The sequence below is a fragment of the Schistosoma mansoni genome, assembly GCF_000237925.1.
Source record: "Schistosoma mansoni, WGS project CABG00000000 data, chromosome W unplaced supercontig 0185, strain Puerto Rico, whole genome shotgun sequence".
NCBI lineage: Eukaryota > Metazoa > Platyhelminthes > Trematoda > Strigeidida > Schistosomatidae > Schistosoma > Schistosoma mansoni.
The window spans coordinates 74,251-92,301 of NW_017386022.1; the positions used below are offsets into that span (position 1 = coordinate 74,251).

The following is an 18,051-nucleotide window of genomic DNA, read 5'->3' on the forward strand; positions in this document are numbered from 1 at the left end:
TTCCATTTGTTTTTTCCTGTCGATTTCGCTCAGTTAACGCAGTGCTAAAGCGATCTAACTACAACTGGTAACCAGAGCCGATCTGTCGCGATAAATCGGCATTGTGGTAATTAAAAGACTGGTTCGTCGCACATGTAAATGTTTATTAAAGTTCAATAGAGTACAAATTATCCATTGGTACATAAGGTCTTTCAATACTTAATAACTGATCATGTGTTTCGGAGAAAAACGTTGAGTAGATGTTGAAATTTCATTCACAATGTTCTTCCAAGAGAAAAAAGCTACTCTTTAGTAAACAAACAAATGTCATGGGAATCATCCAACTTGTGAATCCTAAATGCCATGGAAAAGGTTGCTTACGTACCAGCGGCATAACAAAATTATATTCTGAATTAAAAGACTTACAGTTACGACTGTTAACACTTGCAAAACCTGCTGAAAATAAGAAGTAATTGTCTCAGTATAAATGTTTATCAGAAACTAATATAAACACAAACCGGTATTTAATCATAAACCTGCCCCCAAATGCCCTGGTACGGCCGAGAGTGGGAAGAGTCTGCTCTCCCTCTCGAAATGCTCTCATATGGCCACGCGAATATATAGCCTCTGCCAGGGAAGTCCTACTCACTGCCTTCTCGTGGCACCGGTGTTGTTCACAAAAGTGAGAGGACGAAAAGCGAATGTCCGGGGCTTTAACCGGGTTGGTGGACAAGGCAAGTCCACCTAGGGGAGTTGGAAAACCCTGATTCCAAACCAATGGTGCACACGGGCTCCAGGATCCTGAAGGAACGAATGGCGTATGAACCAACTGTTAGTCACCGGCTACCATGGGACTGCATCTCCTTACGATGCTCCACTGTCTTGTGGACTAGACCTTTAGATCAAAGGCTCGGGGTGTGGCCCCCTAAGAAAACCACCTGCTTCAGTCTGGGCACCTTGGCAGTATCACAGCCCTCACACAAATCAAATGAGATTTGTGAGGCGCATATTTATCTGGTGCTTCCTTGTACCAATATTTATGTTTAAATAAATAAATAATAATCATAGACCTAAAGTGGATTTAGTTCACCCTTTTCTTTGGATCGCCATGCACGCTTATTTAATTTCTCCAAATGATTGGAGAAAACCGAAAATTTCCACCAATATTTTGGGGATTTTCCCCGGACCTGCGGAAAGTTTTGAGTTTTTCTGCCATTTCCCCAAAGTTTCCTACTGAGACTTCCCAAAATGTCTGAAGTTTTCCCCAACATAATGAGATTGGGATGTCATATCCTTTGTAGTTAAAGAAAATGATCAGTCAACTGAATTAATTTCAGATATTAAAAGTCATGCTAGTGTGTCGAATTAGAGTTATCACTGCAAAGAGTTTTCGCCACCGACTTGCATTAGTTGTAGTGCAAGAAAGGTAGAGTTCGGTGCTACCAGTTAAGCTTGAGTTTTGAGTCAGGTTTGGAAATTGGGGCCGAGGTTCTAATCACGATCTAACATTAGCTATGATGCTTTTTCATCCTTCTGCTCAGAAACTCAAGAAAATTAAGGTGAGTTTAAAATAGATAATATTAACTCGCTCCACCAAACACTAATCAAATGTTCTTCACTACTCAATGAATTATATTAAGTACTTGACTCTAAGGCCATCCATGACTAATAGTCTTACCAAATCCTTAACATCCGTAAAGACGGTCGGTTTTGTCTCATAGACAAAAACCTAGGAGGGGGGGTCAGTTCTGTAAAAAGTCTTTGACTTCAAAAAATATTGTGTGAACTTTTGGAAAAATCCTACACAGGTAAATTTGGGGATTCTTAGTCGCATCTTCCTGAAACTCACCCGAAATTTCCATTACTACTTTCCCAAGAGTAACCCAAAAATTTTCAAACTAGTCATAAAATTGGGAGTTTACTCTTCTGCGTTTGTAACTGAGAAAATTCAGTCACTTTTGAACGCACCTATCTAAAGCTCCTAGTGTTATATGTTTTGGTAAATAATAACAGTAATTCATTACTAAATGCTCTAAATAAAAACTCGGAAGCAAACTACTTGACTTTGGTTTCTGAATTCTTTTATAATGTCCTCCCAAATGTTTAGTCCTTGATGAAATAACGAAATAAGAACTAATACCATGACCATCCTTATATTTTCAAAGTACCATAAACTAGTAATTGTCTACCTCATGGTTTCGCAAGATGACATAAACGGGTTGAGGTGTCTCCGTGTTTGCAGGTTAGATAAATTTTTCACGGTCCTAGTGAATATTACCACCTTTTAAAAGCATGTAAACGACTTTGTTCTTCAAGTTAAAGACTTTAACAAACGTCAGTTTTCTGTGAGCCCTTCCAGCCATGAAATTGCAGATGTCCGGTACTTCCTGGTTTTACACGGTTGTTTCTAGGGTATATGAACAATTCATTAAAAATATACTTAGTTGTAGATATTTATCAATAATTTATCATTTACGCTTATGAGCATTATATACGGCACACTTACATACGTACATTTTTAACTCATACAACTCTTTTGATCATAATTTTTTTTACCAGGGTTCTGCTAAATCGTCGATTGTTCGTGTTATTTTCATTATTCAGTAGTGTATCACTTCTGATTTTTATCTTTTATGCTAATAAATGGTTTCTAAATTATCATTATGCAAATTGTTTTATGTCGGCAAAACAGTTCTCAAAAACAGATAATTATTCATTTGTCAATAACAATAATGCTCATAGTGCGGACAGTAATATCAAGTCATATCCAGTTGTTGTTTACAACAGAATCCCTAAAACAGGTAGTACATCTTTAATAAACTTAGTCTATCAATTAATTGAAGAAAATTACAGTCATACACATGTGATACACTTGAACATTTCTTCAAGTAAACATTATTTAAATCGTGTAAATGAATTATATCTTATAGATAATCTGACACATTGGACCAGTATGCATCCACTGATTATACATGGGCATTTCGCTTATATAAATTTTCTCAAATATGGATCATTGTTTAACCCAATATATATTAATATGATAAGAAATCCGTTAGACAGATTAGTGTCTTATTATTACTTTCTACGATATGGCGATGATTACAGGCCATATCTGATGCGTAAACGTATGTTTGATCTTGTGACTCGCAACCAAACATTTGATGAATGTGTTCTTGTAAATGGTAGTGATTGTAGTCCACAACTTCTCTGGGTCCAAGTAAGTAAACAACTTTTATTTCTAAACGTGAAAAACTGTATTTAAAATCATTCCAGCGATTAATTATAACCCTAAAGAGGCTCAGACCAGTTTGCTGGACTAAATGTTGAAATTACTCAAGTTTCAATCGTTGAGATTGTTTCAAATATAATATATCCATTTGATATCTTTTATATACTCGGCGCTCAGTTTGTTAAACTATTTGTTCGGAAGTGTTTCCTTTCACCCTCAGCGTCTTTTCCCAATCTCTTCTGATGGCAGTTAGTTTGTTCTCTATTGGAGTAGATTATTGTTGATTGTCTCTGACCAGTGGATCTTGAATATCGTGTGTAGACAGCTGTTCACAAGTACCAGTACATTTTTGGTGCTGGTTATGGTTGTCCTCCACTTTTCAGCTCCGTACAATAGAGCTGCTTTAACATTGGTGTTAACAATACTGACTCCGCCCTTGTGTGACAATTCTTTTGGGTTCCACATAATCCCCAATTATAGGAATGCTGCTCTTGCTTTTTCAGATCGTGCTTTGACATCTACATCAGAAAGTTGCTCATCGATGATGCTGGGTGGGTACATAAAGGTTTCTGCCACTTCCAAATTTGGTTGGTGGTTGCTGTGCTATACTTCAGGATCTTGCTTTTTATCTTGTGAATTTTGAGGCCTCTGGTTCAGAAGGTACTGCTACATTGGCTTTCTCTACCTGCATTTGTTGCTGTGTATGCGATACCAGGGTTAAATCATGTGCAAAGTCCAATTCATCCACCCGAGTCCAAGTTACTGCACCCTGTGTTATTCCTGATATGCGGAACTCTTCATAACTCAGTCAACAGATAGAAGAAATCGAAGTGACAAGAGTATACAACTTCGTCTAACATCAGTATTTACTTCAAATGCAATCCTTCGAAGGGTTTATGTATGCCGCTGAAAATCTTTCCAGGTACTCTATACTGTCGAACGCTTTCTCAGAAACGAGGAATTTGAATTATAATGGTTAGCTCCATGCTATAGATTGCTTAACAACGATTCGCAGTTTTGCGGTTTCGTCGGTATCTAATCTGTCCTTACGAAAGCCAGCTTTTTTGTTTCGAAGTCGGTTGTCTGCAAAATCCCTCATTCGGTTCACCAACACTGTCGAAACCATTGCCTGATACTGAAAGTAATGTAATCTCTTTGCAGTTCTCGGAAACGACTGAATAATTGGCGTACTTTCCTGACCGTCCAGCCTGAGTCTCGAAGAGTTTCTTCTCTTACTTCATCTGATAGTACTGGTTAATGAGCTCCCACTTGTCCTTGTCGCAGATCTCGAGGTGTCCAATGATGAACACGACACACTACAGGCACTGTTGATAGGTTATTCCAAGTTTTCCTAACACATCTAGACCAAGAAGAACAGTATTTGGTCGGTCTGTTAGATAACGTATTTCTTTAGAATTAATTCCAGTCACGGAAAATTCTCACTGTTGTTCGCCAACAAGTTTCAACGTACCCCGCGATATATTTTAGCTGTTATATAGTTTCTCTGGCGGTCTTCCAAGCAGAGCATTCGTTTCTCTAGGCACTAGGGTTATATCAGATACCGTGTCAATATGTGGTCAGTGTAGTGTGAATGTTCGTTGTTCTTCAACTTGGATATCAACAATCGAGTCTCCCACGCGTCATCGTATTCTAAATATGTCTCCCCAATACTCGAACCATGCGGATAGAGTATTCCCACTCCCAGGATCATTACTGAATTATGGAATGGTGCTGGCAACTGCATCACAAGTAGTTGACTTAACATACGGATCTGAACAGTGCATGTTAAGCTGTTTCGTCAGAGTTTCTAACAACCACATTTGTACATCAATTTGTGTTTGGTGCTACTGCAGAATTCGTTTGAGCTGGTCATCTGATGTAGGCATCTTGAGTGTGTTTTCCAATCTTCACGTCGCCGTTGTTTAGATTTCTTTGTTGGAGCACGCTAATTTGCCCGTTTTTAGCCAATTACAACTAGATGATATGTGGAGGAGACCCTAGAATATTCTTGTGTGTAAATTATGAATTTACCAATGGTTTTCCCACTGATTTTTAGTCCCACTTAACTTTGTTTGTTTGGAATATAATTTCGTTCTTGTTCAACTGCGTTCTGCCTTGGGGGCTAACCAAGTAAGGTATCTAGGTCGTATAAAGAGAGATCTTAACGCCAGTCATTTGTCTATAGATTGTTTCCGGTAAGCTTCACTTATTCCTAGCTGAGCTAGGTTATAGTTTCTCATTTTTGCCTCTCTTTGAATTACCCTCGCGGTCTTATGTTTTTGAACATTCCACGTCCCTTTGTTTATTGTTGCCCTGGCTGTTAGAGGAAGCATCTGCTTTGTTATTATTGAAGAATCCCGACTTTTCATTGGTTAGAACTATTGTATCCAGATCCATGACTGGATAGTACTGATGTAGCATAAGTCTCACTAGTTAATTAGTTTTAATATAAATCACCCCCGCATTGTTCGCGTCATTTAACACTTCAGTGTGCAGTTGATTGATCACTGAGTAGTGACTAATGTCATTTTTGTCTAGTCCTTTTTATTCGGTGTAAAACCTTTTATTATTTATTTATTTTATTTAATCACATATATTGGTACAAAGGGCACCAGATACATATGAGCCACACAAAATAATGAGAATGGGAGGAGAAGGAAGAAGATGCGTATATATAAAGGAAGGAAAAAAAGAAAAGGGGAAGAGTAATGATGGGGGGAACTGAAATGTACAACCAGAAGAGCTCTCTCAGTTAGGAAAGTTATAGCCGCTCTTTATGAAGAAAGTAGAAGGTTACAGCAGGATCGCCACTGGCTTCTATTCTGAGCCATATCTGATAACGTCTCTAGCCACTGTATTGCACCATCTCTCGGACCCCAGCCAGGGAGTCGTGAAGGACCAACAGAAGCTAGCCCTTTGCAGCTTTCTTTCATACCACGACACCATGTCATACACTGACCTCCTCTCCGCTTTTTCCAACCAGTCCCAGAGTCGGCAAATAATGCACGACGTGGAAGCCTCTGGGACAACATTCGTAAAACATGTCCAAGCCACCGAAGTCGGTGTTTCAAGATGGTGACACCAATTGAATTATCATCTCTGCGCCCGAACACACGATGCCAAACCTCTGCATTACTAACATAGTGTTGCCACTGGATGTCAGCAATCCTTCGGAGACAACGATGATCGAACACAGAGAGACGTCTAACATCCCCAACTCGGAGAGGCCAGGTTTCACAAGCATAGAGCAAAACTGCTCTCACCGACGCGTTGTAGATCCGACCTTTTACAGCCAGACTAACATCACGAAGGCGCCAAAGATGGCCCAGATTGGCATAAGCCGCTCTGGCTTTCATTATACGTGCATCAATCTCATCACTCACGCCCCCACCAGCACTTATGTAGCTACCTAGATACACGAACTTCTCAACTACTTCAATCTGCTCACCATCCAGGGTGAGTACAGGATTAGAATCTTTCCAGTCTTGTAGGAGTACTTTGCACTTGGAGGGTGCAAAGCACATGCCGTACCTGCGGACACTGATTGCCAACTGATTAAGTGCGGATTGCATGCCTTGGGCAATATCGCACAGTAAGACAATATCATCCGCATACTCGAGGTCGAGAAGTTCTCCAGGCAGCAGATCCACACCGCCATTACTTACATCCATCAGAGCTGTTTCCAGGATGTCGTCGATGGCAAAGTTGAAGAGGAATGGTGAGATTGGGCAACCCTGCCTAACCCCACTGCTCGAATGGAACAAGGGAGAAAGGTGGTTGTATGCCCTCACTCTACCTGAGGTGTTCGTATACAGGGCCTTTAAGATGTTAATGAACTTCTCAGGCACACCCTTCTTCAATAGACAATCCCAGAGAACAGTCCTGTCCAACGAATCGAAGGCAGCCCTGATATCAAGAAACACTACGATTGTTGGCCTGCGATAAGTATGACGGTGTTCTAACATTTGGCGGAGGGTGAAGATGTGGTCAATGCATCCTCGACCAGAACGAAAATCAGCCTGCTCCTCGCGAGTCAATCGTTCTCGGGTTTTAAACAACCTACGAAGAATGATAGAAGCCAATAGTTTGGACGCAATCGGAAGTAGACTTATCCCCCGATAGTTATTACAGGAACAACGTGAACCCTTTTTAAAGATAGGGACGACTATCGACTCATTCCATGATGTTGGAACACTTTCTTGCTCCCAAACCTTTGCAAACAACACAGTCAATTCCTTAGTCAGAAAGTCACCACCATCTTTAAAAAGAGCCGGAGGTAAGTCATCTGGGACCGGTGATTTGTAACGTTTCAAGAGTTGGAGTTCCTTGCGGACTTCCGCCTCGTTTGGTGGATCAGTCGTCACCGGCCATGGGGGGCAGGACAAACTGGTTGATGTTGCCGGAGCAGCAGGCCAGTTGAACTGCCCTTCGAAAAATTCCGCCCATCGTCCAAGACGTCGAGAGATGTTAGTGATTGGCATCCCATCATCCTCGTAGATTGTTTCACTCACACCAGACTTCTTGCTGCCAGTGGCTCGGATGAGTTGGAAGAGCTTCTGGCAGTTACCAGATGCAGCTGCTGCTTCCATCTCATTAGCACGCTCCGACCACCAGGCTTCTCGGTCCCTACGCAAGCTTTGCCCAATTTCATTACGTAACAGCCTTCGTTTGTGGTCAAACTCACGGTCACCCGGAGTAGACCGACGGGCTTCCATCAGTTGTAAGGAGCCAGAAGAAACCCAGTGCTTGTAAGCGGGACGTTTCGCGAAGCCGCAAGCGGCTTTACTCGCCATTTTCATGGCGTCATGAAGATGCAACCAATGCTCATCTATACTTTTCGGTGGGATGGTAGCTAGCCTAGAAGCTAGCTCCGCTCGATACTTACTTGCAACAGAAGTTGCAGCCAGTTTACTAACATCGATCCGTTGATGGCGGTCAATCCTTCGGCCACTGAAAAGTAAGGTGAGATTGGCGCAGACCAGGGCATGATCAGACTCCAGATAGGTACTCCAAAAGGAGCGGCAGTCTTGTACACAACCACGCCAGCGGTAGCTGATCGCGATGTGATCAATCTGAGTCCAGGCTTGGGATGCAGAGGGAGGACGCCAGGTGGCACACCGGCGATGACTGTGCCGGAAGTTAGTGCTGGCCAGAAACAGGTTGTGGTCTGTGCACAGTTGCAGCAAACGGTCCCCGTTATCTGTCCTGCGACCAACAAGTCCCCATCGGCCACCTAAACGACTCTCTTCTGTGCCTAGACGCCCGACCTGTGCATTCAAGTCTCCGGCTAGTACTACAATATCTGTCGAACGCGCTTTCTGGAGAACAGTTAACTGATGGTAAAACTCATCCTTGATTGCATCCGGGCTGCAATCTGTCGGGGCATAGGCGGAGATGACGAAAAGACACCGTTTCTCACGCCGATTTCTTCTCACTTTGATGGAACTTTCTAATCTAACAGCACATAACCGACTGTTAATGGGGATCCAATCGATTAGTGCTGCCTCAGCCCTAGCGCTTAGTGCGACACCAACGCCAGCAAGACCAGACGAAGATGCCACAGGGTCCCTGGATAAGCGCACGTGGAACAAGCTTTTCGAGGCGACAGATGGAGAGCGGATTTGTAGTACTTCACTAGAGTCTTGAATACGGGTCTCGGATAGACAACAAACATCAACATTAAGACCTTCCAAAGACATAGCCAGCCTTATCTGTTGTCTGATATGCATTAGTGTGCGAACGTTGAAGGAAGCCAGCTTGAACGGCGTACGTGGTTTCAGAAAGACTGCTTCAGTATTCATAATCGGTGGAAGCATTCACTTTCAACCAGACAGTGACTGGAGATCGTTTAGATAGGACAGATTTTCCACCAAGAGCGAGCTGCTGCATAAGTCGAAAAGTAAGGTTACACAAATTGGGGATAAAAGGGGGTGAATTAGCGATATGGTAAATAATAATAATAACAATAATAATAGTGATAATGCAAATTGATTTGTTTCTAGTATGAACGAGAATACAATTGTCAGTTGAATGTTTCATTTCATTTATTTGCGAGAGGGCTGTGATACTGCCCGGGTGCCCAAACCGAAACAGGTGGTTTGCTTAGGGGGCACACCCCGAGCCTTTGACCTAGAGGTCTAACCCACAAGGCAGTGGAGCATCGTGAGGATATGCAGTCCCATGGTAGCCGGTGACCAATAACTGGTTCATTCGCCATTTGTTCCTTCATGATACGGGAGCCCATGTGCACCATTGGTTTGGAATCAGGGTTTTCCAACTCCCCTAGGTGGACTTTCCGTGTCCACCAACCCGGTTAAAGCGCCGGACATTCGCTTTTCGTCCTCTCACTTTTGTGAACAACACCCTCGCCACTGTGAGAAGGCAGTGAGTAGGACTTCCCTGGCAGGGGCTATATACGCGCGGCCATGTGAGAGCATTTCGAGAGGGAGAGCGGACTCTCCCCACTCTCGGCCGTACCAGGACATTTGGGGGCGGTGTAAAACCTACTCTCTACAAGATATTATCTAGTGTTAAGATTTCTTGACTGTGATTTGCAGTAGAATCTCAGACCAAACAGCTATTCAATCTATAAATGTGTATTGCTAAAGTGAATCTGGTTTACATATGGTAAAGTGTATTTACGGGAAGCTTATTTGTAAGCTAAATTAATAAGAATTTACTTCAAAGCATATCTTTTAGTACTTTTTTTTCAATCAATCTTTTGCTGAATTAAAAGTTAAACAAATAATATATATCATTCGCTAGAACGTTTGCTATTCTGTAGCATGACTATAATTTATGTTAAGTAGGCTCACAGCTCATCAGTTTAGTTGATTCTGAGTCTGTTAATAGGGAAATATTCAGACATTTGCTGAATAGAACTAAAAACTGACATGCGTCGAAGATGTAGATACTGAGACATATACTCAGTCATATGTAGTCTTAACTTTAGTAAACATATGCCCAAATCAAATTATTAGTAGACAAACGTATATTATCCAAAATTTTAACTTTCTATTGATTCACTGTATTTATGAATTTCTAAGGTACCGTTTTTCTGCGGACAAGCAATGTATTGCAGAATCCCTGGTAATCCAGTTGCTTTAGAAACTGCTAAACGTCGTGTGATTGAAGATTATCTTATTGTTGGCCTGACAGAAGAATTTGATAAATTTGTCAACTTGTTAGAACTACTCTTACCATCATTCTTTACCGGTGCTCATAATCTAATATCTCGTTCAAAAGATAAATGGCATCTAAGACGCACAAATTATAAATTACCAATTAGTAAGGCAACGACTAAAATATATCAAGACAATCCGATTTGGCAAGCTGAACAAGAGTTTTACAACTTTGTACGTACAGAATTCCATACAATACTCAATGCTCTCCAAGGACAGTCTTCACACCAACCACTTTCAAGATTTTCTGCATTGTATAAAGAAAAGATTTATTTTGATAAAATCCGTCCAAAATTTGGCGCTTAATTTCGAATACTTTTTTTTGCTCTAATATATACAATCCTTTTATCATGGTAGACGTTTCAGAAAATTATTTATTTGTACCATGTTTTATACTTTATTTTATTAACCGTTTTTATTTACATCGAGTTGCATTTAATTGAAATTGCCTTGTACAATTAGTACTTTATGAGTCTTTTACTCTGGCTTTTTTTCATGGACAATTAGTAGATTTGATCGATTTCATAAATCAGGTTATTGGTTACTTTTTTTTCAACTACATCAATCTTATGCATTTAATAAAATTTTTTATGGACTTCAAATGAATACTTATCAGTTCTGTTATAAATAAAACAATGGAAAGGTAAAACTGTACACTTAAGCTGTTTAAATATTTGTGGATTGACGATAATGTTGACTACATGTGCTTAATATTGTTTGTTACTGAATAGAAATATTATGTACAAGGAAATCGTAGTATGTTGCAGAGATCGGTGCTGTTGTCCAGTTAATATAGTAAGTAAACTTTTGATAGCGAATTTAAAATTGGTTTACTTCATTTCTAATACAATTATAAATGATTTTAAAAAATAACTTCTCAGAAACTTATATATACTGCCTTTGAAACATTGTTCATATATGGTGGGACGGGTGATTGAGTAGTTTTGGTTAGGGCGTCTGTTAACTGAAAGGCCAGAGCTATCCAAAGTGAGACATGACATAGAAACAATCCATGAAGCCATTGATTCTTAATCTAAGCCGTGTAGGGATGCCTAAACTTTTTGGTTACAGCCAGGGAGATAATCATACTCTATGATTGGAGATAATTTAAAATCAGCTGAATTGTGGTAGATATGCTTAATTTAACTTGAGTTTAATGATTACGTACTTTTCACTCCAAGTCTCATTCGTTCTTCATGAACCACTCTCCTTGATTTTAGTTTAGCATTACTACCAGCATGATAACTTTAACCTCACTGGATTTGATTTTGTGACTAGAGTTTATTGGTTTGATGGTCCTGGTTGTATCACCATGGGTCGATCCACATTTGTGCTTCCTATGGATCACAATTGTAAAAATGGATTTCCGATTGTCATAATCAATGAGTATAATACTGATTCATCGATGATGTGCAATTATGCATCTGGCCATGAAGAGTGTGCACTAGACCGTATTGTTGACGCAAGCTCCCAAATGATTTGGAATCAAAGACGAAACTGCTGATCAGAAGTAGAGTACTTTGTAAAAAAAATGCATATATACGAAAGACTAACATAAAATACACATAATGTCTTGGGCGATCAGAGGAAATTAGTTTGTACGTCACTCATTCTCCGATCCACGAAGATTTAATTCATAGGCTTAGTTCGTGCCCCTCATATAAGTATGCATTGTTTACAAGCAACTAGGATGAACAAATAATAACTTTTAAATTCAGTTTTAAACAGAGTAAATCTACTTATAGATGATTATAGATAACTAATTTTAGACATACAAAGTCACCTAATAAATACAAATTGAGTTTATCTGTTTAAAAGACTTTACACAATATATGTAAAATATTATTGAATCAGTTAAATAAAAACGTTAGGAAATTCTGGACCAAGAAGTCTTGGACTATTTTAATGATCTAATTTCTAAAAGCATTTTAGTTCAGACATTGAGTACTACGAACACGTTTTCATCTTCCATATCACTAATTACTTAGATAACTATTCATAGTCTTAATTCTTGACATTGATATTTTATCGACAGTATTTTCGATATGAAGTGTACAAATGACATAATACCAATAAGTAAAGAATTTACTTCACAGTTCTCGAAACCTATCAAGTGGTATTATGACAAACTTTCCAGTGGGGTTTTGCATACGTACATGAAAACAAGGGGAAATATAATCGAACTCATATTATTTCAGCTGATATTTCGATAATGGTAATTTAGTTGGTTGTTTTTATAACACAATCTGGTATGTAATACAGGTTATTCCTAGTTGTGACAGACCTATCCATCCTTACTGTTTTTCGTTCAACTGGTTTTAAAGATTGACTCATCATTAAAAGAGGTTTCAAGAACACTTTAGATATCATCTTCAGTAGGGGTCTACTACAAGTATTACTTTGACCGGATTTCGAAATATCTGCCACCATAAAATATCAGAAAGATAAAAAAAACAATGGAATATTGAACCACGGTACCGTCCAAGTTTACTACAACTTGACAAATAGCATAACCAATTCCTGAATAAAATAACAGCAACACTGTGGTGAACACAAACATCAGTGGGAACAATCGGATGCATTTCAACACAAAAATTACAGAACATCTTGGTAAAATCTGAGAATCAAACAGTAAATACTTAATTTGCAAAATATTAATCAAACTTGACTGCTCCTTTTTAAATGTCAATCAGTCGTCTCAGACTTCACTGTTCCTTCATCCCCATACTAATTGCTTTCTGTTTCTGTTCTTCCCTTCTGGATCCTATCAATCTTCTGCTGCCAGATATTCTAATCCTGACCACGATATATACTACTTATGTTGATATAAGTAGCACAACAACAACGGTGTGAGAAAGTTGAGAAAAAGAAAACTCACGATCTACAATACTAGCAATAAGAAAATTGTATTCTATGTACTGATGTAATATATATTTTTAACTCAACAGAAAACAATTTTCTATATGTAAGTAATAGTGGGAATCTTCATTAAAAAAACTGAATGGAATGAATTAACTAAAGCAGTCGGTCAAACAAATAACAATTATCATCATTACTGTTTGAAGGTAAAGGATACACACAAAAAAGACAATTCATTATATCAATGTTATAATGTATTAAATATTACAATTTAAATATATAGAATTGATAGAGTTGCTTATTTGATGATCTTGAAGAAATTAAAAAGATAAACGGACATTTTTTTGCTTAATCAACTTATTGTATTGTTAATTCTACTACGACATATTGATCATAAAAAAAGAATAAAATAACAACAAAATACATAGATAAGATGTTGCAATGGAAAAATCAAACAAAGAAAGAATAGTGGCTCATGTGGTAGTAGGGGGATCTTCGATACCCTCATTTACTGTTCTGATTGAGTTTGAAGATGATACTGGTGATGATGCTGCTACTGATGACGACGATGAGGATGATAATAATGGTGTGACAAAATTTGAGGTAACCACTGATACAGCTGAATTTAAAGCATTTGATATCTGAAACGAAATTGACAAATAAAATTCAGATAGATATAAGCTAACAAGTTAGGATTTTTAGGAATCATCATTATGAATTTTAGATAACCGTTTTAAGATTATCGTTATTACATTTTATCATTTCAAAGTAGTATTAATTGAAGGATCGTTAGAAATAAAAACCAGGAAAATATATTAAACATGTTTGTTGTCCTGCTTAACTGTGAATTCTTCAAAAGTGGTTCAAAATTATCGGATTTTTTGAATAATAAAGTGGTGTACAAAACAACTGAATTATATATGCAAAGACTTACATTATAACAATTGATAAGATACTAGTTAATACTGAAATTTCCTAGTTATAACAAAATGTGATTATTCAATAGTTTCTGTCGTTATCATTCACAGATGTTAGTATCCTAGTATTGGTTATAGAAAACTAAACAACAATTGAGTCAGTATGGTATTTCGGAGACTTGAATTTCTTTGAAATCATGGACTGATTAAAGTTAGACAACCATTGTAAAACTGGAAGCACTGGACGGCCATTTTGGTCTAGTATCGGGCTCCTAAGGATCGTGCAGCTGCAAATTTGGATGCAGAAATCAGGACCAAGACATGGTTTTTTACATGCGAACGCTTAACCTCTAGGTTGATCGACGTTTAGCACTAACGCCGTCGGATGCTGAGTGAATGGTTTAAAGGTTAAGCGTTCACATGCGAGGCCGAAAGTCCTGGTTTCGATTCCAGTATGCAGGCTCGTGGATGAGTGTTGTCGAAGAAACCCATGCTAGAACGAAACAGCCGTCTAGTGCTTCCAGGTTTTCAACGATGGTCTAACTTGGATCGTTTCATAATTCCAATACAGTGGTTCAGTATTTCATGATTTTTAATGGTGTTTCAATAAATGTGTTGTTAACTTTTAGAAATTAAAAAGAATCTCGATGAATTAAAAAACGATAATGTTTAATAATGATGATGGAATCAATAAACCTAAGAAAGTTACCAGATCTAAGAAGACAGATCAGAATAACTAACATTAAAAGATAGTATTAAAAAATTATGGTTACGTGTACATGCAAACACGTATCAGATATGAATGCAGATTTTTTAAAAAATGTCGATTTTGCAGAAGAAAATCAGTAATTTATTAAATGAACATATATTATTATAGCTTTCATTGTAAAACTTTAACAAGATTAAAGTAATAAATAAAAATAGGTTAATGAGACAAACGACCTTCATAATCAATAATAACTGTAACAAAAACTTTTCGTGAAATCATGTGTGGAAATATATTAGAAACTAACAGAGAGGTGTACAACGATCCCATCTGTTAACAGAGGAATAAATTCCAAAAAAGATTTATTCGGAGATAAATACATTATTACAGACTGTTCCCAGCGAATGAAATAGTTCCATATGAGTAGCACAAATTTCTTGTTAAGGATACGTTATTCACAAAGTAGAACCTCATATGTATGTTTGTACATCGGTTCAACTGCATATAACCCATTAACACAGAGAGATAATTTCGTCAGGACAAATCCAAGACTACTAGAGGTAGTAACAGCTCTAATGATAACAGAAATGATTAGGCATCGAACGTACGATTCAAGAACATATAAGGTAGTGCAATAAAATCAAAGAAATCTATAGGGGATTTGGAAGAACAGATGCACCTGAGCCATTCCAAACAATTTTGAGCTGTGTCATTCAGTCTCTAACCACTGGTTACAATACTCACGCGGACCTCAACCACATAGTATACAACTATCAACATGTCTCAGTCCAATTGTCAACGACTTGATGGACTGATCCCAAGTTTTGGTATGATCACCCTAGCTTCCTTTCATCCTACTCCTACATCAGAAAACGTCGCCCATCGAGATAAGCGGTAGTTGGACATACGTCACACCTGTCCGAACAACTTCATTTGATGAATATTTACCACCTCTTCAATCGATTCGCCATCATTACCTAATACCTACTCATATCCCTAACCCAGACATTTCTTACTCAGTGGTCCTAAAATACACGAGTAATGCTTTGAAGACATCGATGATCGAATGCTAGTAACCTACGAACATGCTCTACTTCTAATGGCTATGTTTCACACTCATAAAATAGAAGGGAGCGAACTGCTGCCCAGTAAGCTCGTTCTTTGGTCGGAAGACTCATATTTCTCCTACAGCACGAGTTGGCAAGATCCAGTCGGGCCTTCCTAATATATGCCGAGCTTTTATCTGGCACCAAATCATCATATTATTATTGAAAAAAAAGCTTTTGAGCGTAAAAGGACTACTGAACACAATTTGTTTATTTGTTTGCGCACAGATTTCATGGGAATATTGGGGCATGGGGTGAGAAATAGATTTCAATCTCTTTATCTTAACCAAAAACAAAGAAAATCACCACGCGATAAATGAGACTTTATTGACATGAAAATGAATTGATTTGAATATAGTTGTTAATTACTGCAATTATATAAGGAATCAAAGAGATAGAGATTACTAGCAGAAAAAACGAACTATAAACCACAACTTTCTAATGGCAAATTCAAGTTTACCTGAATTATGTAGTAGGCGACTTAAGTTGTATATAAATAAACAAATAAAAATGAAGAAAAATATGAGTTTTTAGCGTAAAAAACTAAAAAAAAGTAAGCATTAAAGCAATACTATTTTGGATTAATTTATGATACTGATAAGAGATAAACACTTGGAGAAATCTAGCATCCTAATAAAAAAAGAATTGTGTCCTTACACAGATATTGACAATTTTGTATCAGTTGTGAGTTGGACAGCTTTATCGTCATTGTTTTACCTAGATGGAGCTTTTTTTGTGTTTCATATTTATTTATTTTATTTAAACACATAAATATTGGTACAAAGGGGCACCAGATATATATGCGCCACACAAATCGAATGAGATTTGTGTGAGGGCTGTGATACTGCCCAGGTGCCAAAACTAAAACAGGCGGTTTTCTTAGGGAGCCACACCCGGAGCCTTTGACCTAAAAGTCTGATCCACAAGACAGTGGAGCATCGTGAGGAGATGCAGTCCCATGGTAGCCGGTGACCAACGATTGATTCATACGCCATTTGTTCCTTCAAAATCTTGGATCCCATGTGCACCATTGGTTTGGAATCAGGGTTTTCCAACTCCCCTAGGTGGACTTTCCGTGTCCACCAACCCGGTTAAAGCGCCGGACATTCGCTCTTCGTCCTCTCAATTTCGTAAGCAACACCCCCGCCACGAGAAGGCAGTGAGTAGGACTTCCCTGGCAGAGGCATATCTAGTGTAAATATGCATACAGACTTAGAATATGTCTTTTTTGAATGCAATAGTTTATGCTGTTAGCAGAACATACAAACATACTGTAACGATAACTGTATAGTGAGTTTATACAATACATGCGTCATCTGTTTATTACTATTATAACGATAGGGTAAGCTGATACCATTCATATAAGTTTGAGAATATAATTTACTAATAACTTTGTGCCCCAAGTAGATCTTTTATGTCTTTAAAGCATGGAACAACTTATATCTTCCAAAATTTGCCAAACTAGACATACTTTTTTGCCATAAGCGACTTCGTATCCAAACCATAAAATGTTATTGGTCTTCTACGTAGAAAACAGGGAAATCTCATACAACTAGTCAATCTATTGTGTTTATTTATTTATTTATTTAAACACATAAATATTGGTACAAGGAAGCACCAGATACATATGCGCCATACAAATCTCATTCGATTTGCTTGAGGGCTGTGATACTGCCAAGGTGCCCGAACTGAAGCAGATGGTTTTCTTAGGGGCCCACACCCGGAGCCTTTGACCGAAAGATCTGATCCACAAGACAATGGAGCATCGTGAGGAGATGCAGTCCCATGGTAGCCGGTGACCAACGATTGATTCGTACGCCATTTGTTCTCTCAGGATACTGGAGTCCATGTGCACCATTGGTTTGGAATCAGGGTTTTCCAACTCCCCTAGGTGGACTTTCCGTGTCCACCAACCCGGTTAAAGCGCCGGACATTCGCTCTTCGTCCTCTCAATTTCGTAAGCAACACCCCCGCCACGAGAAGGCAGTGAGTAGGACTTCCCTGGCAGAGGCTATATATTCGCTGGCCATGTGAGAGCATTTGGAGAGGGAGAGCGGACTCTCCCCACTCTCGG

At 38.6% G+C, this 18,051-nt stretch overlaps 2 protein-coding genes across 3 annotated transcripts in view; one reads left to right on the forward strand and one right to left on the reverse strand.

Moving 5' to 3' along the window:
• Window positions 1-3,016: 3,016 nt before the first annotated feature.
• Smp_075450 (heparan sulfate 2-o-sulfotransferase, putative) lies at window positions 3,017-10,695 on the forward strand (the record flags this gene model as incomplete). The annotated part of the gene is made up of 2 exons (XM_018790955.1): window positions 3,017-3,196; window positions 10,255-10,695. The coding sequence occupies 2 exons, from the start codon at window positions 3,017-3,019 to the stop codon at window positions 10,693-10,695; spliced, it is 621 nt and encodes a 206-aa protein (XP_018645807.1).
• A 2,611-nt stretch (window positions 10,696-13,306) lies between these two features.
• Window positions 13,307-18,051, reverse strand: part of Smp_075440.1 (hypothetical protein) — a gene marked incomplete at its 5' end in the record, with an annotated part of 35,471 nt that continues 30,726 nt past the window's right edge. The window contains 2 exons of one of the 2 annotated variants that reach the window (XM_018790957.1): window positions 13,307-13,889; window positions 16,438-16,457. In XM_018790957.1, coding sequence (XP_018645809.1) covers window positions 16,443-16,457 — 15 coding nt within the window. In that variant the 3' untranslated portion in view covers window positions 13,307-13,889; window positions 16,438-16,442. The remainder of the gene's footprint in view (window positions 13,890-16,437; window positions 16,458-18,051) is intronic. The other variant, XM_018790956.1, reaches the window with a different exon arrangement.